Here is a 26,233-nt window from a genome sequence, read left to right on the forward strand (position 1 = left end):
TCTGCTGGTGCAGTCACTGTGTACATACATTACATTACTGATCCGGAGTTACATCCTGTATTATACTCCAGAGCTGCACTCACTATTCTGCTGGTGCAGTCACTGTGTACATACATTACATTACTGATCCTGAGATACATCATGTATTATACTCCAGAGCTGCACTCACTATTCTGCTGGTGCAGTCACTGTGTACATACATTACATTACTGATCCGGAGTTACATCCTGTATTATACTCCAGAGCTGCACTCACTATTCTGCTGGTGCAGTCACTGTGTACATACATTACATTACTGATCCTGAGTAACATCCTGTATTATACTCCAGAGCTGCACTCACTATTCTGCTGGTGCAGTCAATGTGTACATACATTACATTACTGATCCTGAGTTACATCCTGTATTATACTCCAGAGCTGCACTCACTATTCTGCTGGTGCAGTCACTGTGTACATACATTACTGATCCTGTACTGATCCTGAGTTACCTCCGGTATTATACTCCAGAGCTGCACTCACTATTCTGCGGTTGGTGGTGGACTCACACAGGGATGTAGAACATTTGCACATATGTGGGTGACTTTTACCATTTAATAACCAGGTGATTTCAGGCCGCGGATCTCCGTACACGGTGCAGCTCAGGACCAGGTCCTGTCCTTCTGTTAAGATGCGGCTCTTCAAAACTTTAACAAAGCGCGGAGCAAACTGCAGAGCTTCAAAGCCTGAAATTACCAAAGAGGAAAAGCGACGAGGGGGCGACAGGATTTCGCAAATCTCCAGTAACAATACGTCTGCAAACTCAATGAATGTTAATCAGTCTGCTCCTTGCATCTAGCTACATCGATGGTGCCGTCAGCAACGTTTTGGGTTTCTTGACCATGGAGTGAATTACCTGTATGATGGACTCTTTGCTAGAGATGGGTTGCATCTTATGAAAACAGGAAAACACATATATGGTAGACACCTTGCTACACTCATCAGGAGATCTTTAATGTAGAGCACTATGGGATGGGAAACATACGGCCAGGAAAATGTATGCAGCTAATGAATTCTGCCATTAGAAGTGGAAATAAAGAACACAAACAACAAATTCTGAATGAAAGCAGAGGAGCAAGAGAAACCGACTACAAACTAAAATGTGTCTACACAAATGTACAGAGCATGGGTAACAAACAAGGAGAATTAGAGCTGCTAACAGAGAGATATGATGTCACAGGCATCACTGAAACTTGGTGGGACGATACACATGACTGGATTAAAAACCTTGAAGGCTACAATTTATCTATAAGAAACAGGATTAACAAGTGGGGAGAAGGTGTTGCATTGTATGTTAAGAAGAGCAAACCTCCACACAGATCCAAGCTTCAGAGAATGGTAGCTCTGAAGAAACTGTTTGGGTAAGAATACAAGGAGAGAAGGACATAAAGGACACTACTGTAGGTGTTTACTACAGGCCACCTGGACAGACTGAAGATATGGATGAACTCCTTTTACATCAGATGTCTTTGTTCTCAGAAAAGTAAGACATAGTAATTATGGGAGATTTTAACTATCCAGATATTTGTTGGGAATCTCTCTCAGGCAAAAGTAATGGGTCCAGAAAGTTCTTATCTTCTCTCGCTGCCAACTTTATTTTTCAAAAGATAGAAGAGAGAACAAGAGGATCTGCCATCTGGTACCTAATTATTACCAACATGGAGGAAACGGTTGAGGAAGTAAAGGTGGCTGGTAACTTAGAAGGCAGCGATCATGTATCCTCGAATTTTGAATTATGAGAGGAGGAAGACTAGTGAGGACTCAGACTTTAAAATTGGACTTCAGAAAGACAGATTTTAATAGACTCAGAAAGAGGGTAGGAAAGGTCCAATATCCGGATGTTCTAAAGGACAGAAATGTCCATGAAGGATGGGAGATTTTGCAAAATGAATTTCTCACTGCACAATCAGTAACAATCCCGAAAAGAAGGAAGAATTGGAAGCATTTAAAGAGACCAGGATGGATGAACACAGAAGTTAAACACTTGTTAAAAAGGAAAAAAGAAATGTATATTAAATGGAAAGAGGGGGTCATATCTATAGAAGAATATAATGCTGTCTGCAGGGAATGCAGGGCAAGCGTTAGAAGAGCTAAAGCCAGTAATGAAGTGAGGCTTGCAAGGGAGACCAAAAGCAATAAAAAGGAGGTATGTCCAAAGCAAAAGAAAAGTCAAAGATGGTATAGGATTTTTACAGGATGAAAAGGGTGAAGTGGTCAAAAATGATGTTGAGAAGACCGAACTTTTACATTCCTGTTTTGCATCTGTGTTTTGTAAGAAAAGAAATGTAACATCAACTGATCTTCACGGTGCTATCGAAGGAAAAGAAGAATCCACACTATCTATAAACAGAGAGATGGTGAGGGGACACATAGCTGATTTACATGAATTTAAATCTCCTGGTCCAGATGAATTACATCCTAGGGTAAGGAAAAAGATAGCAGAGGAAACTGCAGAACCACTAGCCAGAATCTTTGAAAATTCCTGGAGAACAGAAATAGTCCCAGAAGATTGGAGAAGGGCAAATGTTGTCCCTATCTTCAAAAAAGGAAACAAGATGGAGCCAGGAAATGGCAGGACAGTGAGCCTTAATTCTATACAAGGAAAAATCTTTGAACAAATTATTAAACAGCAAATATGTAAGCACTTAGATAAGAATACAGTAATTAACCAGAGCCAGCATGGGTTTGTAGCAAACCAGTCAAGCCAGACTCATCTAATTTCCTTCTATGATGGAATCACTGACTGGGTAGATCAGGGAAATGTGGTAGATATGGTATATCTCAACTTATTAATAATAATTTTTATTTTTATAGTACCATCATATTCCGCAGCACTTTACAATTTTAGGAGGGGGCTTGTACAGACAAAAAGACGTTACAGAATAAGCATAACTCAGATATTAAAAGGATTGAGGGCCCTGCTCGCAAGCTTACAGTCTATAAGTAAGTAGGGGAGACACAAAAGGTAAAATGTACATATATTGTATAATGCAGCCATAATATGCTAAATAGGGTAAGTACATAACACTACATGAACTGGTCGCCAGTCAGTATGTGTACAGTACAGACAGAGGCGAATCAGTGCATGGAGGGTATGAACATGATTTTGAAGAAAATGTTAATATGGGCCAAACTGGGACAGTTAGATAAGTGTGTTGAGGAAATAGGCCAAATGGGTTTTTAGGGCATGCCTAAAACTGTGGGTATTGGGAGTTAATCGAATTGTCCTGGGTAGTGCATTCCAAAGAATTGGCGCAGCACGTGAGAAATCTTGGAGACGGGAGTGGGAGGTTCGGATTAAGGAGGATTTTAGTTTAAGTCATTAGCAGAACGGAGGGCACGGGAAGGGTGGTAGACTGGGACGAGGGAGAAGATGTAGAGTGGTGCTGAAGCATGGAGCGCTTTGTGGGTGAGGGTGATGAGTTTATATTGAACTCTATATTGGATGGGCAACCAGTGCAACGACTGGCACAGGGTGGAGGCATCGGTGTAGCGGTTGGCGAGGAATATGATCCTGGCTGCTGCATTCAGGATGGATTGGAGAGGGGAGAGTTTAGTAAGAGAGAGACTGATCAGTAGAGAGTTGCAATAATCCAGACGAGAATGAATAAGAGCGACAGTAAGAGGGTTTACTGAGTCAAAGGTAAGAAAAGTTCTGATTCTAGAGATGATTTTGAGGTGTAGATGACACGAGCGAGTGATTTGATGTGCGGAGTGAAGGAAAAATCTGAATCGAGTATGACCCCAAGACAGCGGGCATGATGCTGGGGAGTAATGGTTGAGCCACACACGGAGATGGCAATATCGGGCACAGGTAGGTTAGTGGAGAGTGGAAACACAAGAAGTTCAGTTTTTCACAGATTCAGTTTTAGGCGGAGGGAGGACATAATGTTAGACACAGCAGAAAGACAATCACTGGTGTTTTGTAGTAATGCCGGGGGGATGTCCGGAGCAGAGGTGTATAATTGGTGTCATCAGCATAGAGATGGTACTGAACACCGAATCTACTGATTGTTTGTCCAATAGGAGCGGTGTATAAGGAGAAAAGAAGGGGGCCTAGGACTGATCCTTGAGGAACCCCGACAGTAAGAGGAAGGAGAGAGGAGGAGGAGCTGGCGAAAGACACAGAGAAGGAGCGGTCAGAGAGATAAGAGGAGAACCAGGAGAGAATGGTGTCCTTGAGGCCAATAGTGCGGAGCATAGTGAGGAGGAGCTGGTGATCCACAGTGTCGAATGCTGCAGAGAGATCCAGGAGATCAGCAGGGACCATTAGATTTAGCTGTTAGTAGATCATTAGAGACTTTAGTGAGGGCAGTTTCAGTAGAATGTAAAGAGCGGAAAACAGATTGTAAAGGGTCAAGAAGAGAGTTGTCTGAGACTGTCTGACTGGAGTGGACCAGGAGTTCCAGGAGTTTAGAGATAAAGGGAAGATTAGACACAGGCCTGTAGTTGACCGTGCAGTTCTGGTCGAGGGATGGTTTTTTAAGTAATGGATGTATGCTGGAGTGTTTAAATGAAGAGGGAAAGATACCAGATGAGAGGGAGAGGTTGAATATTTTAGTTAGATGAGTGGTGACAGCTGGAGAAAGGGACTGAAGGAGATGTGAGGGAATAGGGTCACTGGTGCAGGTGGTAGGGCGAGAGGAAGCAAAGAGCCTGATCAATTCTTCTTCCGTGACTGGTTCAAAGTCAGAAAGTGAGCAAGATACAATGTGGCGGGGGACAGCATGCATAACATTTGGGGATTGGGAGAAAATTTCCTGTCGGATATGGTCAATTTTTCTTTGAAATAATTGGCCAGATCGTCAGCGCTGAGGTCGGTGATCGGGGCCTGTGCTGTTTGATTAAGGAGAGAGTGAAAAGTGTCATAGAGGAGTTTATGATTATAGGACAGTGAGATGAGGTTGTTAAAGTAGGTTTGTTTGGAGAGGTGAAGCGCAGAGTTATAGGTTTTCAGCATAAATTTATAATGGATGAAATCTTCGGGCAGATTGGATTTTCTCCACAGCCGTTCAGCGCACCTGGAGCACCGCTGGAGAAGACGTGTTTGAGGCGTGTGCCAGGGATGTCACTGTCTGTGCCGAGTTGTTCTCTGTGTAGGAGAAGCGGCTTCATCCAGGGCGCGTAGCATTATTTCGTTATAATGCTTCAGTGCAGAGACAGGGCATGAGAGGGAGGAGATTGGGGCCAATGATGATTGCAACTTTTTCATGAATTTCTGGCTGTTAATGGCGCGTATATTTCTATAGGTGTGGAAAGTGGGGGGGTCTTTGTTAGGGTCACAGTTCTTGACAGAGAATGAAAGAACATTATGGCCAGACAGTGGAAGGGGAGAATTACTAAATATCATATATTGAACAGAGCCGGGAGAAGATCAGGTCCAATGTGTTCCCGTCCTCATGTGTAGGAGAGTTAGTAAGTAGTGTTGAGCCACCCCCGTAGTGTTCGAGTTCGGTTCGGTTCGTCGAACACCTTCGAACACCGTTAAAACCAATGGCAGGCAAACAAAAACACATAGAAACACATAGAAAACACCTTCAAAGGTGTCCAAAAGCTGACAAACTGCTCAGAAGACACAACTAACACATGGAAAAGTGACAAGTACATATAGTCATGCGAAAATAAAAGAGGTGGAGGAGTAAAATGAGGGGGAGACACAGATATAGGCATGTCATGCCCTTCTAAAATCCAAAAAGTGAGAAGCCGAGACGGCCAGTCCGCTCCTGCCCGTGCCACCTCCGTGTCGCCGGGTTTGTGCCAGAGCCGCGGTGAACCCTGACGGCCAGCCCCCCTCTCCCAATACTGGTGCCTGTCCGCTGGTGGGTCGAGCGAGCCCCCCTGTGGTGGAGGCAGCTCTAAGCTTTTTAATTTAAATTGTCTCTCTAATTTGAATGAATACACTTTAAATCCATTTACAAGGATCTATTGGAGGGCAAGTCTCATGCCAGCAGCCGCGTAATTCCAGCTCCAGTAGCGTCCACTAAAGCTGCTGCAGTTAAAAAGCTTTTATAAGGATCGAGCTCGGCTGTCCACCGCAAGGCATCCTACTGCCAGTCCCAGCCCCTATGCCTTGGGGTGCCTCCTGATGCTCTTCACTAAGTATCCCATGGTCCCGAAGCATTTCCTTTGAAAAAATTAAGTGTCTAAACTACAGGTGGTGCAGCTTGCTTAACAGCCGGGATAATCCGCTGACTAGCAGACACTGCTACTAGGCACAAAGTATTTCCTGGGCTAGATGCAGTTAAAAATTTGTAATTAGATACTCTCGTTGGATGCTGAGAAAGCATTCCATAGAGTCTCCTGGCACGCCATATATGATTCTCTTAAAAAGCTTGGGGTAGGGGTCTAGGGGACCCTTTTATAGCCAAAATCACGGCCCTGTATCGCAATACGTCACCTAGGCTGAAGATAAATGGAACTGTAGCACCCTGAGGGCTCGGTTGCTACAGACGTATTGCACCTCACCCAGAGGTGTGATATCTCACTCCCAGGTAAGGATGGAGTGTGGATCAGGACCCGACACCTGCATGCATTACACCACATTGCCGTGGGGCAGGGCAACCAATATGCCCCTGAGATGGGCACGACAGTCCCTGTCCCTGGCTGGAGTGGGGGGAGGGAACACTGAGGAAGGGGAACCCTGTAGTGCAGGAGCAGGGAGGAAGCAGTTCCTGGGTGCATTGAGAAGGGAGTATAAAAGGTGGGCACCATCTTAGTTCAGTGCAGAGAAGTCTGAGCAGAAGTGGCAGGGAGCAGGGGCTCTGCATGAGCTCTGCTCCGGAGGCGGGCCTAGTAACAGAGGCCCAGGCCTGGAAGAGGGAGAAGGAAGGAAGAGGAGCGGAGAAGGCTCCAGGAACGAGGAATGAAGGGATCCCAGGGGTGCGGACGGGCGAGTCGCCACCGCACGCCCGAATCCACCTGCGTGGAGGGGTCAGGCCAAAGGGGAAGACCGGTCCCCGAACTAGTGGAGGCAGGAAACGACCCTCAGCTAGAAACCAGAGGCTCTGACATTTTATGTGGCGCAGCCCCTCGCTACACCCGCTAGGAAGGCACCACATAGGGTCAGGGAAACTGGCGCCAAGTTTACCAAGAGGAGGCCCGAGGCAGCCGGACAGAAGTGTTGGTAAGAAAGGCCAGACAAAGGACACACAAAGGGGGTCCTGTGAAGTGCTCCAAAGTTATCTGGGAGTTGTCTGAGCCCCTCACCTGGTGAGCACAGTACGACGTGGGCAGCCGTTACCTGCAGACGTGGTCTGGATAATAAGAACTGTGAGTAAAGGCCCTGGACTGCATCACTGACTCCGTGTCGTTACTGCTGCTGCCCTGCACCATCACCCCCATCCTCCGCATACACTGCCCTGAGGCTATACTCCTCCCGTGGGGAGTTATGCTACGCTCTGCTGCACCCACAACACCAGCCTCAGCGGTCTGCCCTGTAGCGGCGGTTCACTCTGACCGCAATCCACGGGTGGCGTAGTCGGACATTTAAACATCAAAACCACATAAATAGTTCCGCCACTGGTTTGACCGCCCTGAGCCGCGGAACCGGGTCGCCGCCACGAAGACTACAACCACCAGCATCCACCAAAAAGGGTCCGGCTCCGGGTGTCCCAAGGCCCAGGGGGTGCGTCAGAACATTTTCATCACCTTTCACAATCACCAATGGGACAAGGCAGGGATGTCCTCTGTCCCCTCTCTTATACATCCTAGTGACGGAGCACCTGCTCTCATCAATTCGCCATAACCCCAATATTAGGTGGATTGGGGTGGGAGGCACCGAGTACAAGTGCTCTCTATTTGCTGATGATGTCCTAGTATATATCACTCAATCACATATATCCATCCCTGCTGTTATGGCTGAAATAGATCACTTTGTTACATGGTCAAATTTTAAAATCAATGCAGCGAAGTCTGAGGCCCTCGATGTCTCCCTCCCTAAATCCATATAGGATTCCATCCAGTCCAACTTTCCCTTTGCCTGGCCCTCACAGGGTATCAAATACTTAGGAATTCCTATTCATAGAGACCTCTCCCATCTATGTTATCTTAATTTTGGGCCCTTTATTGAACAACTCCATACAGACCACGGTTGGCAAGTTAGAACTGTAAGATTCACTACGTGAACCACTGGTGTTTTGTGGAAAAGCACATGTACACCGCGTTCCAAATTATTATGCAAAAAGTGTTTAGGAGTGATAAGGGAAGAATTTGTTTGTTTGTCAGTTAAACTCATTGATGGTGATGTGTGTCAGGGCTCTTTATATCACTGTAAGCAATTGCAGACACCTGTGCTAATTAGTTTGGCAGGTGTGTCCAATGAAAGGCAAGACTACTTAAGAAGGCTGTCTCACATTATTAAGCAGCCTACATTTTCTGCCAAAATGGGAAAGAAAAAGGATGTGTCGGCTGCTGAGAAGCAACAAATTGTGGAGTGTTTAGGTCAAGGCATGACTACAATCAACATTGTGCGATGATCAGGATGAAGTGTCTTGGCAATCAAGAAGTATGTAGCTGATTCACAGTACACACGTGTGCGTGCTGATAAGGGCAAATTGAGGACTCTTTCCTACAGGCAATTACGTCAGGTTAAAAGAGCAGCGGCAAAAAAGCCTTGTCATAGCAGCAGACAAGTTTTTGAAGCTGCTTGTGCCTCCAACGTCCCCCGAACAACAAGATGCAGGGTCCTTCAGAGGTTTGCAGCTGTGCATACGCCATCCTGTCGACCTCCTCTATCCACTTCACACAAGCAGAAATGGCTCCAGTGGGCCAAACATTACATGAAGACTGATTTCAAAACAGTTTTGTTCACGGATGAGTGCCGTGCAGCGCTCGATGGTCCAGATGGATGGAGTGGAGGATGGCTGGTTGATGGACACCCCACGCAAACACGGCTACAGCGCCAACAAGGAGGAGGTGGAGTAATATTTTGGGCTGGAATCATGGGGAGAGAGATTGTCGGCCCCTTTAGGATCCCTGAAGGCGCTAAAGATGAACTCCATAATGTATGTGGATTTTCTCAAACAGCACTTCCTGCCATGGTTCAAGAAGAAGAACCGTGTATTTCACAGCAAGATCATTTTTCTGCATGATAATGCCCCGTCTCATGCTGCACATAAAACATCTGCATCTCTGGCTGATATGGGCATAAAAGGGGACAAACTTATGGTGTGACCCCCATGCTCCCCTGACCTCTACCCCATTCAGAACCTTTGGAGCATCATTAAAAGGAGTGTCTATGATGGCGGGAGGCAGTTCACATCTAAGCAACAGCTCTGGGAGGGTATTCTGTCCTCATGCAAAACAATTGAAGCAGAAACCATCCAAAACCTGACAAATTCAATGGACGAGAGAGTTCAGAAGCTCCTTTCGAACAAGGGGTCCTATGTGCAAATGTAACATCACCTAGAATAAAGTTTTGAGTTGAAAACTGTTTGATTTCAGTTTCTAACAACCTGCTAATGCTTATAATTTCAAAAATGACCATTTTTTTGGTCTTTATTAAAATGAAAAGGTTGATCGAAAAGTTTGGGGGATCTAAGAGTGTGGCAACCCAGTAGTCATGATTACTTCGAATTCTGACAATATGAGGGTCATGCTGCAGGTAGTGCAGCAAGAAGGCACTTATGTGTCTTGCGCATCTCGGAGCCCCAAAATTATTTTCCGGGCTAGATGCAGCTAAAAATTATTTTTAATTTTAAATCTGGTGGAGCTTAGTATAGATGGCCTAATAGGATCAGTGCTGCACACTGCTACAAAGCCCAAATTATTTTCCAGTCAAGATACAGATAAACATGATTAGTAATTTGAAAGCTTAAAACGGTTGGTAGGGTGATTTTAACCAATCATCAAGCTTTTACTCTCCCCAGGATGACACAGGGGTAGAAAAGTCGTTTCGGATCCATGATTTGTTCATCTTTATGAACGTGAGTCTGTCTACATTATCAGTGGAGAGCCGCGTGCGCTTATCTGTCAGCACACCACCAGCAGCGCTGAACACACGTTCAGACAGAACGCTGGCTGCGGGGCATGACAAGATCTCCAAGGCGTAAGTGGCTAGCTCCGGCCATTTATCCAGATTGGAAGCCCAAAAAGAGCAAGGGTCCAGTGACACAGTCGTGGCTTCAATGTTTACTTGGAGATACTCCTGTACCATCGTCTCTAGGCGTTGACTATGTGTCAGACTTCTTGTCTCCTGTGGCCTTGCAAAGGATGGGCTAAAAAAGTGGTGAAATGATTCCGCAAAATTGATGTTACCAGCAGATACTGTGGTTCTGTTACGGTTTGAGTGCTGAACACTCGACGGTCCCACGGTTGGCAAGTTGGAACTGTGAGATTCACTACGTGCACCACTGGTATTTTGTGGAAAAGCACATGTAAGATTCTGCAACAGTCTCTGCTGATACTCCTGCATGCGTGCATCCCTTTCTATGGCAGGAATAATTTCTGCAAATTTACTTTTGTACCGGGGATCTAACAGTGTGGCAACCCAGTAGTCAGGATTATTTCTAATTCTCACAATTCGAGGGTCATGTTGCAGGTAGTGCAGCAAGAAGGCACTCATGTGTGTTGCGCATCCAGGAGCACCAAGTCCCTGTTGTGTTGGTGGCGAGGTAACAATCATGCTTCCTTCCTCTGTCCTCTCCCCCCAACCTCGCACAACAGAAATGTGATCAAGGTCTCCCTCATCTGATGAGTCTTCCATCAGTTCGTCCTCCACTTCTTCCTGGGCTCCTGCACCTTCCTCACTAGTTTGGCTGCTACCATGCACCCTGGTAAAACCATCTCCCCCACCCTCACATGCCTGCCGCCCTGGTGCTGCCGACCGTCTGGACCTTGCAGATGTTAGCCCTTCCGCATACAACTCCTCCTCCTCTACTTCCTCCACCTCCTCTTGTGCCACCACCTGACTCCGAATTCTGTTTAACATGTGCTCCAGCATGTAAATCACCGGAATAGTCATGCTGATAATGGCATCGTCAGCACTAAACATCTTCGTCGCCATTTCAAAACTGTGCAGAAGGGTGCATAGGTCCCTGATCTGAGACCACTCCTCCAGCGTGATTTGCCCCACCTCTGAATCTCGTTGGCCCAGGCTATACGTCAGAACGTATTGCACCAGGGCTTGTCGGTGCTGCCACAGTCGCTGCAACATGTGCAGAGTTGAATTCCACCGGGTAGGCACATTGCATTTTAGCCGGTGAAGTGGCAGGCCCAACGACTTCTGTAGAGATGTAAGTCGCTGAGCTGCGGGATGCGAACGGCGGAAGTGAGCACACAGCGACCGTGCCCTCTGCAGAAGGCCATCTAGTCTGGGATAGTGGGCTAAAAATTGCTGGACAACCAGGTTCAACACGTGAGCCATACAAGGCACGTGTGTGACATTGCCCCGGCGAAGGGCCGCACCCAGGTTTGCAGCATTGTCGCACACGGCCTTCCCTGGTTTCAGGTCCAGTGGAGACAACCATTCATGAAATTGGTTCTCCAGAGCTGACCACAACTCCTCAGCTGTGTGACTCACATTTCCCAGACATTTCAATGTAAAAACCGCCTGATGACGTTGAGCCCTACTGCCAGCATAGTAAGGAGGTGTGCAGGATCCCTTCTGCGCAGTTAGAAAGCTTGTGGCATGACCAGACAGGCTTTGGGTGCAGGTGGAAGACCGAGAGGAGGTTGAGGAGGCAGAAGCAGTGGAGGAAAAATGACATAAAGAGGATTGACGCACAACTCGTGGGGACGGCAAGACTTGGACAGCAGCCCCTTGTCCTGCTGTCACCATAGTTACCCAGTGCCCAGTCAGCGACATGTAACGCCCCTGTCCATGCCTACTCGTCCAAGTGTCTGTGGTGAAATGCACCCTGTCACACACAGAGTTTCTCAAAGAAGCGGTGATGTTGTGTGCGACATGCTGGTGGAGCGCAGGCACACCTTTCTTTTAGAAGTAGTGCCGACTGGGCATCTGGTACTGGGGCACTGCGACGGACATAAGGTCTCAAAAATCCTCTGTGTCCACCAGGCGGAAAGGCAGCATTTCTGTAGCCAAGAGCTTGCAGATGGTGAAATTCAACCTCTTAGCTTTCTCATGGCTAGGAGGAAATGGTCTTTTACTTGTCCACATCTGAGGGACCGAGGGCTGGCTATTGTGCTTAGACGGGGTTGATAAGGGTGTCCCCGGCAAACTGCCGGTCTGTGAGGAAGATGCAGGCGGACATGTTAGGTTGCCTTGATCCAAAGGTGGTGCTATCGATGTCGGACAGCGCTCAAGACCAGCTGGTGTTACCACCTCCAAAGAAAATGATGACCTGCCAATCACGCTGGCTGTTGCGGGTAAAGAGGTGGCAGGTCTGCGCCCCAAAACAGGTGTGACTGCTGTCCCCCCAGTCACAGAGGATGAAGAGGCCGCGGATGCACAAGATATGGCAGACGGTGGTTGGCCCGGCCGGCTAGGCCGCATTGTAGCACACTGAGCTTCCCACTGCAACTTATGCTTCATGTCCATGTGCCGGTTCATGCATGAAGTACTCAAACTCTGTATTTTTTGGCCTCTACTTAGCTTTTGCTGACAAATGTTACAGATAACACGAGTTGGGTCATCTTTATCGATCTGAAAAAATGCCCAGGCTATGCAAGGCTTAGCACCCATGCGACCTGAAGAGCCACCACGACTTGTGGTGAGAGGCAGAGTTGTGTTTGAGGATGCAGTTGTTGACGTGCTTCCAGTACTACGTCTCTGTCCAGGAAGGCGCAACCTGACCTCGTCGTCACTAGCATCTTCCTCCACCTCCTCTGCTGACCTCATCTCTTGGCTGACTGTGGGTTGACAGTAAGTGGGATCTCCGACCTCATCATCATCACCCTGTGCGTTATCACACCCGTCGTCCTCAGAGCCAACCTGTTCCTGCCCTGACAAAAAACTAAAGTTGTCGCTCCAATCAGGTATTTGAGTCTTATCATCGTCTTCCTCATTGTCTCCACCAACAGGAGTTACAGTTTGGGAATGAGGGTCTACATTATGGTCAGAACCTTGTGCGTCTGGTCCTGGATCCGATTCATAAAGATTCTGGGCATCAGTGCAGATCATTTCCTCGTCTGGATTCACAGAAGCGCTGGAGTCGACCTCTGATTCCCAGGCTATAGTATGAGTAAACAGCTCTGCAGACTCAACCATCTGTTCTACCTCATACTCAGACGGGCAGCTGGAGATTTGGGAGCTGTGAGGAAGCAAGTGCGATTTGGGTGACACCTTTGAGGACTGGAGTATTTGTGATGTTGAAGTTGAGGTGGAGGAGAGCCCACTTAAAGGAGCACTTGATATCCGTTGAAGCACCTGCTGTTTTTGTGCCTCATCTGGAATTTGTAGCGATTGGCGTGGCCGTAAGAAAGGGATCTTATCACATTGTCCGCTAAAAGAAGTAGACATTTTAGTTTGGCTGGAAGATGGTCTTTCTTCTGCACCTACCCCACGGACACAACCTTTTTTCCCCTTCCCAACACGCCTATTCCCCTTTCCACCAGCAGCAGGCCTTTTTCCACTCATTTTGGTGGTTAACTAATTCACAACTCTGGAGTTGTTTGCACAAAAAAACAATGGATGGTAACCGAGCAGAGCTGAGTGGCCAAACTGTGGTATTAGGCCAAAACTATTGGCTGGGCTAGATGCAGAAAAAAATTATTTTTAATTTGCAACCTGATGGAGGTCAGTATAGATGGACTAATAGACCAAGTCCCACACACCGCTAGAAGCCCAAATATTTTTTCAGAGATAAATGAAGAAAAAAATTATTTTTAATTTGCAACCTGATGGAGGTCAGTATAGATGGACTAATAGACCAAGTCCCACACACAGCTAGAAGCCCAATATTTTTTCAGAGGTAGATGCAGAAAAAAATATATTCAGTTTGCAACCTGATGGAGGTCAGTATAGATGGACTAACAGAGAAAGACCCACACACAGCTAGAAGCCCAATATTTTTTTAGAGGTAGATGCAGAAAAAAATATATTCAGTTTGCAACCTGATGGAGGTCAGTATAGATGGACTAATAGAACAAGTCCCACACACTGCTAGAAGCCCAAATATTTTTTCAGAGGTACTGTAGATGCAGATAAAAATTAGTTTTAATTTGCAACCTGATGGAGGTCAGTATAGATGGACTAATAGAGAAAGTCCGACACACTGCTAGAAGGCCAAATATTTTTTCAGAGGTAGATGCAGAAAAAAATATATTCAGTTTGCAACCTGATGGAGGTCAGTATAGATGGACTAATAGAACAAGTCCCACACACAGCTAGAAGCCCAATATTTTTTCAGAGATAGATGCAGAAAAAAATTATATTCAGTTTGCAACCTGATGGAGGTCAGTATAGATGGACTAATAGAATGATGCTATGCCCAAAAGATTTTACTTCACTAGGTGCAGTAAAAAAATTGGTATTCTATACACAGGTGGTATATCTTGCAACACAGATAGGCTACTCCACTGACTAACACACTCTGCAATAGGCCAAAAAGGATTAGCTTTGCTAGATTCAGCCAAATGCTGTGAAAAAAACTTGCACAGCACTGGCACAGACCTGCCTGGCAAAAACTGATAGGAACTGATGTAACCTAGTCCTGAAAAGGACTCCAATTACAATTAGTCTTTACTCCCACAATCTATCTATTTAAGAGCACAGACCTGCCTGATAAAAGTCGTAGGAAATGCTGTAACCTAGTCCTTAAAAGGACTGCAATCACAACTATTCCCTACTCCCAAGCTATCTGTATATTTGTGCGAAAATTGGCTTGAAATTAACAAGGTATAGCGCACACAGCAACAGCGGTGCCGTCTAACACGCAGCTGCAGCAGTGAGAAAATGGTGGCGACGGGGAAAATGGCTTGGTCTTATAGGGCAAGGACATGTGACATACACTGCCAATGACACATGCCCTTGCTTGTGTGAAAAAAAGCACTTCGCTCCGTGTGTGCGCTGCTGATAGGCTGACAGATTGCACCTCCCCACTGCAAATGCGGGAAAGAGAAAAAAAAATGGAGATCTTCATTGTTCCTGCAGAGATCCATCCCCTGCCCCTCCCCCCGCCCCGCTGTACACTCAAACTGCGGATTAACATTAATTTTCATCATTACTGAGAAAAAATCCAGTTATGATTTTGGTGCACGAACAGTTATCGAACATAACCTCGAACAGCCGAATTTTTCTCAAATTGTTCGTGTTCGCCGAACGGCTCGAACACCGCCCAAAACAGCTCGAATTTGAGATTGGCGAACAGTTCGAGTAGAACAACGCTCATCTCTATTAGTAAGCTGTGAAAGGCCGAAGGAGGAGGTTAGCGATAAAAGGTGAGCGGCAGATGGGGAGAGGGGATCGCCAATTGGGATGTTAAAGTAATAATAATTAATTTTTATTTTCTATAGAATCAACATATTCGGCAGCACTTTACATTTTAGAGGGGATTCGTACAGACAATAAAAGACATTACAGAATAACAATAATCACATGAATCACCAGATACCAGGAGGAGCGAGGACCCCGCTGCTCGCAAGCTATAATCTATGAGGAAATAGGGGGGACACGAAAGGTGGATAGTAGCAATTGCTTGTAATGTATGGTCAGCCAACAATGTAAAAAAAAAAAGGGTAATCACATAGTACTAAATGAACCAGTCCCCCATGATGAGGGTTGGGATGTCACAGGATAGAAAGTTTGGAAGCCAAGTGGCAAAGTGATCCAAGAACTGGCGGGGGGAGCCTGGAGGGCGATACACAACTGCGCAGGGAGAAGGGCCGGTAGAGTCTGACTGTTTGGGCCTCAAAAGAAAGGAATATAAGGGAGGGTACAGGGGGGATAACCTGAAAAGTACATTTTGTTGAAAGGAGCAGACCAACACCTCCACCTGACCTGTTGTCAGGTCTCGGGGTATGGCCACCATATGAGAGAGCAGCAGCGGCTCTGGTGTCCGATTACTGGATCCATGTGTCAGTGAGAGCCAGAAGGATAAGGGAATTTGAGAGGAAGAAGTCATGGATGTAGGAGAGTTTATTACATGCTGACCGCACATTCCAAAGGGCACAATTAAAAGAGACAGAAGGCATGCAGGGCATATTAATGAGGTTAGCAGGGATTCTGAATGTAGCAGGGAAGGAGTTGGTCTTATTATTACAAAAAGGTCCTTGATTAGGAGAAATATCACCTGTGATTAAGAGAAGGAAAATAGAGTGAGCAGATGGCTGAGTGATTTGTGAGAGCATTTCTTGTGTTGTATGGTGGGTATGAATGGGTCTGTGCGGTATAACATTTTGAAGAGAGCATGACAGCTATACATAGTAGAAGGGAGGAGAGAGGGGTTAATATGGATGAAATGTGCCGAGTTTGTGGGAGAACGGTGAATGTGGATGATTGTAGTAGCCAGAACATAAATGGCGCTAATACAAATGGTGACACTGCAAAACAGACGACCTGGAAGCAAATTTGTTTAATTGTCTTGCATGTCTTACCTGTCTCCTGCCCTGTCCAACTGCCATGTCTAACTGTGCTGGGACTTGGAAAAAATAAGGGACTTTGATAAAATATGCATAAATGCATCCCGCATAAATGCACCCCGTATAAATGCAGCCCCTTAGCTTTGCCTCAATATATAGGGAAGCAGGTGCTTAGATATAAAACAAATTTAACTCATTAGCAATCAATCAGCTAGCCTAAGACAGCAGGAGACCATAAAACTGCAGAAACAAAAACAAAACTGGCAGATCAACATGGATCATAAACTTGGTCAAGTAAGTGTGATGACCTTAAAGCATCATTAAAAAATACAGATGTATGAGATATATATACCAATGAATAGCAGAGCAATGCAGACAACTTCAGCAAACCATTTGATAAAGTTTCTCATACCATCCTTATTGAAAAAATGACCAAGTATGAAATTGACAAGGCGACGGTTAGGTGGATTCATAACTGGCTCCGTGATCGTACTCAAAGAATGGTAATACATGTTTGCACATCCAATTGGAAGTGTTTCCAGTGGGGACCACAAGACTCTGTCCTGGCCCCAGTGTTGTTCAATATTTTTATAAATTATCTAGTTAAGGGAACTGAAGGAAAACTAATCACATTTGCAGATGATGCAAAACTAGGAGGGATAGCTAACACTAGAGAAGACAGAGAAAAGAGCTGCACACAGCTCCTGTATATAAGGACACCGCACAGCTCCTGTATATAAGGACACTGCACACGGCTCCTGTATATAAGGACACTGCACAGCTCCTGTATATAAGGACACTGCACACAGCTCCTGTATATAAGGACACTGCACACAGCTCCTGTATATAAGGACACTGCACACAGCTCCTGTATATAAGGACACTGCACACGGCTCCTGTATATAAGGACACTGCACACGGCTCCTGTATATAAGGACACCGCACACAGCTCCTGTATATAAGGACACTGCACACAGCTCCTGTATATAAGGACACTGCACACAGCTCCTGTATATAAGGACACCGCACACAGCTCCTGTATATAAGGACACTGCACACAGCTCCTGTATATAAGGACACTGCACACAGCTCCTGTATATAAGGACACTGCACACGGCTCCTGTATATAAGGACACTGCACACGGCTCCTGTATATAAGGACACTGCACACAGCTCCTGTATATAAGGACAGTGCACACAGCTCCTGTATATAAGGACACCGCACACAGCTCCTGTATATAAGGACACCGCACACAGCTCCTGTATATAAGGACACCGCACACAGCTCCTGTATATAAGGACACTGCACACGGCTCCTGTATATAAGGACACTGCACACAGCTCCTGTATATAAGGACACTGCACACGGCTCCTGTATATAAGGACACCGCACACAGCTCCTGTATATAAGGACACTACACACAGCTCCTGTATATAAGGACACTGCACACAGCTCCTGTATATAAGGACACTGCACACAGCTCCTGTATATAAGGACACTGCACACGGCTCCTGTATATAAGGACACTGCACACGGCTCCTGTATATAAGGACACTGCACACGGCTCCTGTATATAAGGACACCGCACACAGCTCCTGTATATAAGGACACTACACACAGCTCCTGTATATAAGGACACTGCACACAGCTCCTATATATAAGGACACTGCACACAGCTCCAGTATATAAGGACACTGCACACAGCTCCTGTATATAAGGACACTGCACACAGCTCCTGTATATAAGGACACTGCACACAGCTCCTGTATATAAGGACACTGCACACGGCTCCTGTATATAAGGACACTGCACACGGCTCCTGTATATAAGGACACTGCACACGGCTCCTGTATATAAGGACACTGCACACAGCTCCTGTATATAAGGACACTGCACACGGCTCCTGTATATAAGGACACTGCACACGGCTCCTGTATATAAGGACACTGCACACGGCTCCTGTATATAAGGACACTGCACACAGCTCCTGTATATAAGGACACTGCACACGGCTCCTGTATATAAGGACACTGCACACGGCTCCTGTATATAAGGACACTGCACACGGCTCCTGTATATAAGGACACTGCACACGGCTCCTGTATATAAGGACACTGCACACGGCTCCTGTATATAAGGACACTGCACACGGCTCCTGTATATAAGGACACTGCACACGGCTCCTGTATATAAGGACACTGCACACGGCTCCTGTATATAAGGACACTGCACACGGCTCCTGTATATAAGGACACTGCACACGGCTCCTGTATATAAGGACACTGCACACGGCTCCTGTATATAAGGACACTGCACACGGCTCCTGTATATAAGGACACTGCACACGGCTCCTGTATATAAGGACACTGCACACAGCTCCTGTATATAAGGACACTGCACACGGCTCCTGTATATAAGGACACTGCACACGGCTCCTGTATATAAGGACACTGCACACGGCTCCTGTATATAAGGACACTGCACACGGCTCCTGTATATAAGGACACTGCACACGGCTCCTGTATATAAGGACACCGCACAGCTCCTGTATATAAGGACACCGCACACGGCTCCTGTATATAAGGACACTGCACACGGCTCCTGTATATAAGGACACTGCACACGGCTCCTGTATATAAGGACACTGCACACGGCTCCTGTATATAAGGACACTGCACACGGCTCCTGTATATAAGGACACTGCACACAGCTCCTGTATATAAGGACACTGCACACAGCTCCTGTATATAAGGACACTGCACACAGCTCCTGTATATAAGGACACTGCACACAGCTCCTGTATATAAGGACACTGCACAGCTCCTGTATATAAGGACACTGCACACAGCTCCTGTATATAAGGACAGTGCACACAGCTCCTGTATATAAGGACACTACACACAGCTCCTGTATATAAGGACACTGCACACAGCTCCTGTATATAAGGACACTGCACACAGCTCCTGTATATAAGGACACCGCACACAGCTCCTGTATATAAGGACACTGCACACAGCTCCTGTATATAAGGACACTGCACACAGCTCCTGTATATAAGGACAGTGCACACAGCTCCTGTATATAAGGACACTACACACAGCTCCTGTATATAAGGACACTGCACACAGCTCCTGTATATAAGGACACTGCACACAGCTCCTGTATATAAGGACACTACACACAGCGCCTGTATATAAGGACACTACACACAGCTCCTGTATATAAGGACACCACACAGCTCCTGTATATAAGGACACCACACAGCTCCTGTATATAAGGACACTGCACACAGCTCCTGTATATAAGGACACCACACAGCTCCTGTATATAAGGACACTGCACACAGCTCCTGTATATAAGGACACCGCACGCAGCGCCTGTAAATAAGGACACCGCACACAGCGCCTGTATATAAGGACACTACACACAGCGCCTGTATATAAGGACACTGCACACAGCTCCTGTATATAAGGACACCACACAGCTCCTGTATATAAGGACACCACACAGCTCCTGTATATAAGGACACTGCACACAGCTCCTGTATATAAGGACACCACACAGCTCCTGTATATAAGGACACCACACAGCTCCTGTATATAAGGACACTGCACACAGCTCCTGTATATAAGGACACCACACAGCTCCTGTATATAAGGACACCGCACGCAGCGCCTGTAAATAAGGACACCGCACACAGCGCCTGTATATAAGGACACTGCACACAGCTCCTGTATATAAGGACACCACACAGCTCCTGTATATAAGGACACCACACAGCTCCTGTATATAAGGACACTGCACACAGCTCCTGTATATAAGGACACCACACAGCTCCTGTATATAAGGACACTGCACACAGCTCCTGTATATAAGGACACCGCACGCAGCGCCTGTAAATAAGGACACCGCACACAGCGCCTGTATATAAGGACACCGCACACAGCGCCTGTATATAAGGACACCGCACACAGCGCCTGTATATAAGGACACCGCACACAGCGCCTGTATATAAGGACACCGCACACAGCGCCTGTATATAAGGACACCGCACACAGCGCCTGTATATAAGGACACCGCACGCAGCTCCTGTATATAAGGACACCGCACGCAGCGCCTGTATATAAGGACACCGCACGCAGCGCCTGTATATAAGGACACCGCACACAGCGCCTGTATATAAGGACACCGCACACAGCGCCTGTATATAAGGACACCGCACACAGCGCCTGTATATAAGGACACCGCACACAGCGCCTGTATATAAGGACACTGCACACAGCGCCTGTATATAAGGACACTGCACACAGCTCCTGTATATAAGGACACTACACACAGCTCCTGTATATAAGGACACTGCACACAGCTCCTGTATATAAGGACACTGCACACAGCTCCTGTATATAAGGACACTGCACACAGCTCCTGTATATAAGGACACTACACACAGCTCCTGTATATAAGGACACTGCACACAGCGCCTGTATATAAGGACACTGCACACAGCTCCTGTATATAAGGACACTGCACATAGCTCCTGTATATAAGGACACTGCACACAGCTCCTGTATATAAGGACACTGCACGGCTCCTGTATATAAGGACACTGCACGGCTCCTGTATATAAGAACACTGCACGGCTCCTGTATATAAGGACACTGCACGGCTCCTGTATATAAGGACACTGCACACAGCGCCTGTATATAAGGACACTGCACACAGCTCCTGTATATAAGGACACCGCACGCAGCTCCTGTATATAAGGACACTACACACAGTGTCTGTATATAAGGACACTGCACGGCTCCTGTATATAAGGACACTGCACGGCTCCTGTATATAAGAACACTGCACGGCTCCTGTATATAAGGACACTGCACGGCTCCTGTATATAAGGACACTGCACACAGCGCCTGTATATAAGGACACTGCACACAGCTCCTGTATATAAGGACACCGCACGCAGCTCCTGTATATAAGGACACTACACACAGTGTCTGTAAATAAGGACACTACACACAGTGTCTGTATATAAGGACACTGCACGGCTCCTGTATATAAGGACACTACACAGTGTCTGTATATAAGGACACTACACACAGTGTCTGTATATAAGGACACTACACACAGTGTCTGTATATAAGGACACCGCACAGCTCCCGTATATAAGGACACTACACACAGTGTCTGTATATAAGGACACTGCACGGCTCCTGTATATAAGGACACTACACACAGTGTCTGTATATAAGGACACTGCACAGCTCCTGTATATAAGGACACTGCACAGCTCCTGTATATAAGGACACCGCACAGCTCCTGTATATAAGGACACTACACACAGCTCCTGTATATAAGGACACTACACACAGCTCCTGTATATAAGGACACTACACACAGCTCCTGTATATAAGGACACTGCACACAGCTCCTGTATATAAGGACACCGCACGCAGCTCCTGTATATAAGGACACCGCACACAGCTCCTGTATATAAGGACACCGCACGCAGCGCCTGTATATAAGGACACCGCACACAGCGCCTGTATATAAGGACACCGCACACAGCGCCTGTATATAAGGACACCGCACACAGCGCCTGTATATAAGGACACCGCACACAGCTCCTGTATATAAGAACACTGCACGGATCCTGTATATAAGGACACTGCACAGCTCCTGTATATAAGGACACTGCACACAGCTTCTGTATATAAGGACACTGCACAGCTCCTGTATATAAGGACACTGCACAGCTCCTGTATATAAGGACACCGCACACAGCTCCTGTATATAAGGACACCGCACACAGCTCCTGTATATAAGGACACTGCACAGCTCCTGTATATAAGGACACTGCACACAGCGCCTGTATATAAGGACACTGCACACAGCGCCTGTATATAAGGACACTGCACACAGCGCCTGTATATAAGGACACTGCACACAGCGCCTGTATATAAGGACACTGCACACAGCTCCTGTATATAAGGACACCGCACAGCTCCTCTATATAAGGACACCGCAAAGCTCCTCTATATAAGGACACTGCACAGCTCCTGTATATAAGGACACTGCACACAGCACCTGTATATAAGGACACCGCACACAGCTCCTGTATATAAGGACACCGCACACAGCTCCCGTATATAAGGACACTGCACACAGCTCCTGTATATAAGGACACCGCACAGCTCCTCTATATAAGGACACCGCACACAGCTCCTGTATATAAGGACACCGCACACAGCTCCTGTATATAAGGACACCGCACACAGCTCCTGTATATAAGGACACCGCACACAGCTCCTGTATATAAGGACACCGCACACAGCTCCTGTATATAAGGACACCGCACACAGCTCCTGTATATAAGGACACCGCACACAGCTCCTGTATATAAGGACACCGCACACAGCTCCTGTATATAAGAACACTGCACACAGCTCCTGTATATAAGGACACTGCACACAGCTCCTGTATATAAGAACACTGCACAGCTCCTGTATATAAGGACACTGCACACAGCTCCTGTATATAAGGACACTGCACACAGCTCCTGTATATAAGGACACTGCACACAGCTCCTGTATATAAGGACAGTGCACACAGCTCCTGTATATAAGGACACTGCACACAGCTTCTGTATATAAGGACATTGCACACAGTGTCTGTATATAAGGACACTGCACACGGCTCCTGTATATAAGGACACTACACAATGTCTGTATATAAGGACACTGCACACGGCTCCTGTATATAAGGACACCGCACACGGCTCCTGTATATAAGGACACTGCACACGGCTCCTGTATATAAGGACACCGCACACGGCTCCTGTATATAAGGACACCGCACACAGCTCCTGTATATAAGGACACCGCACACAGCTCCTGTATATAAGGACACTGCACACAGCTCCTGTATATAAGGACACTGCACACAGCTCCTGTATATAAGGACACTGCACACAGCTCCTGTATATAAGGACACTGCACACAGCTCCTGTATATAAGGACACTGCACACAGCTCCTGTATATAAGGACACTGCACACAGCTCCTGTATATAAGGACACTGCACACAGCTCCTGTATATAAGGACACCGCACACAGCTCCTGTATATAAGGACACTGCACACAGCTCCTGTATATAAGGACACTACACACAGCTCCTGTATATAAGGACACTGCACACAGCTCCTGTATATAAGGACACCGCACACAGCTCCTGTATATAAGGACACCGCACACAGCTCCTGTATATAAGGACACCGCACACAGCTCCTGTATATAAGGACACCGCACACAGCTCCTGTATATAAGGACACCGCACACAGCTCCTGTATATAAGGACACCGCACACAGCTCCTGTATATAAGGACACTGCACACAGCTCCTGTATATAAGGACACTGCACACAGCTCCTGTATATAAGGACACTGCACACAGCTCCTGTATATAAGGACACTGCACACAGCTCCTGTATATAAGGACACTGCACACAGCTCCTGTATATAAGGACACTTCACACAGCTCCTGTATATAAGGACACTGCACACAGCTCCTGTATATAAGGACAGTGCACACAGCTCCTGTATATAAGGACACTGCACGGCTCCTGTATATAAGGACACTGCACAGCTCCTGTATATAAGGACACTGCACGGCTCCTGTATATAAGGACACTGCACACAGCTCCTGTATATAAGGACACTGCACACAGCTCCTGTATATAAGGACACTGCACGGCTCCTGTATATAAGAGCAGGTGACAATACGCAGGGACTCACCTTTACATTTTGACACTACGCTGCTGCCCTCTGCCGCCTCCAGACTGGTCGAAGCTTTCTTTGCCTCTGCCGCCCCCTGCTGGTCACCATCAGACACTCTGTGGCTCTGGCACAGGAGGGTTTCCCCGCTTTGCCGTTTCCCAGTAAGGCTGTGCTCCACTCCCGGCTGAATCTTCACAGATCTTAAAGTGATGGAGCTGGACGAGATCTGAGGAGCCTTCAAGCCTCTGGCAGACGTCTCCGTTGCAGCTCTCCACTCACTCTCTGCACTTGGGTCAGGACTTCCCTTATCAGAAGGTTTAGATGTTGGGGACGTTTTCTTCAGCGAGATGTTCTGTATGGACTGGCGGGACAGTTCAATGGCTGGTTCTTGCAAAGGTTTTTGGGTCGGTTCTTTGGCAAGTTCTCGAGAAGGTTTTTGGGTCTGTTCTTTGGCAAGTTCTCGAGAAGGTTTTTGGGTCTGTTCTTTGGCAAGTTCTCGAGAAGGTTTTTGGGTCGGTTCTTTGGCAAGTTCTCGAGAAGGTTTTTGGGTCGGTTCTTTAGCGAGTTTTAGAGAAAATTTTTGGGTCGGGTCTTGGGTCCGTCCTGTCCTGGGTGCGGTATGACTTGTTGCATTGGGCGATGTCTTGGACTCAGTTGGAGAGATGTTCTTCTTGCTGGTGGAGCTCAGTGAAGTCTGCTTTGTGGACATATACGGAGAACTTTTAGAAGCTGATTCCACTGACTGGGGACCACCAGGACATTCACCCGCAGGGGTCTTTGCTGTCCCTTTAGGACCGGGCTCCATGGCTCCCATTGGAGAGATGTTCTGTGAGGTTCGAGCAGAAGACACCATGGTTGCTCGCCCTGTAGATTGAGGTCGGATGTTTGACTCAATGTTTCTCACGTTCCTGGAGGTGATTGTGCTCCGGTCTCCGCTGAGTCCTGGGGTCTCCTTTGTGGACAACGAGGTTCTCAGTGTTGACTCTATGCCAGGATGTGAAGTCACCGCGGGGGTCCGGGATTCCATAGCAGAGGAGCTCAGTGAGGACAGAGATTTCTTCTTTTCAGTTTCTCCACCAGGCGATGATAATTGAGTCTTTGCATCCAGGATGGAGATGTAATGGGAGACGATGGAGGGGGTATTTTTGGTAGAACCTGTGACTTGAGGGTTAGTGTAGGAGCTGCTCTTCATGGACCCAGAACCAGAACCTTCTGAGCTCAGAGGAGGCGAGGCTAGAACTTCCTCTACCTGTCCTGGAGGCTTAGCGCTGGGCAAACGAGAGCCCAACGACGCGGCGGACATTGTGGACGCTGAAGATGTCCTCTTTGAGGAAATGTTGGACTCATCTTTTGCAGAACTTTTCATGGGCCCTTTGCCGCTCTGGACAGGATCCATCTTCTCTGCACCCCTCTGACTTTTTCCAGTACTGTCAGTGGCCACCTGAGCCGAGACGGCCGTCTTATTTGTTGACGTTAAAGGGGGTCCAAGACCTGGAGAAATTCTGAAAAAAAAATATATAAAAGCGGTGTGCTACAGCTGCAGTGTAAAGTATGGGGGCAGAAAAAAAATCTTAGAGTGGTTGTCCAGTGGTGGACAGACCCTTTAGATCTCTGCAGAGACAGGAGGTGGATTTCAGACTAATTCAGCTTTAGTCACTCATAATAATTGTGCCCTACTGGAGCAATGCTGCAATGTAAAGCACAGAGGAGACAACTCCCCTGAGGATTTCAGAATACCTCAGACACCAACATGCAATGCAGAGGAGCTGGAGTCACTGATCACAGCTGATCTCTAATGGAGTGAAGCTGCAGTGTATAGCATGAAGGACACGGCAGCAGCCTGAGCTTCTGATGAGACAGGAGGGGGATTTAGAAGACCTCTGTCTGTTGCAGTCTGAGTCACTGATTATTTGCTTTAATGGAGCAGAGCTGCAGTATAAAGCATTG

General features: G+C 46.9%; 1 protein-coding gene across 6 annotated transcripts in view; it reads right to left on the reverse strand.

Moving 5' to 3' along the window:
- MYLK (myosin light chain kinase) overlaps positions 1-26,233 on the reverse strand; it is a 471,929-nt gene that overhangs the window by 318,439 nt on the left and 127,257 nt on the right. For 5 of the 6 annotated variants that reach the window (XM_073647529.1, XM_073647527.1, XM_073647528.1 and 2 more), the window contains 2 exons: positions 24,305-25,788; positions 588-722 (listed from right to left, as the gene is read on the reverse strand). In XM_073647529.1, coding sequence (XP_073503630.1) covers positions 588-722; positions 24,305-25,788 — 1,619 coding nt within the window. The remainder of the gene's footprint in view (positions 1-587; positions 723-24,304; positions 25,789-26,233) is intronic. The other variant, XM_073647531.1, reaches the window with a different exon arrangement.

Source organism: Phyllobates terribilis, unplaced genomic scaffold, assembly GCF_046119375.1.
Source record: "Phyllobates terribilis strain yellow unplaced genomic scaffold, ASM4611937v1 Scaffold_9__5_contigs__length_417890890, whole genome shotgun sequence".
Classification (NCBI taxonomy): domain Eukaryota; kingdom Metazoa; phylum Chordata; class Amphibia; order Anura; family Dendrobatidae; genus Phyllobates; species Phyllobates terribilis.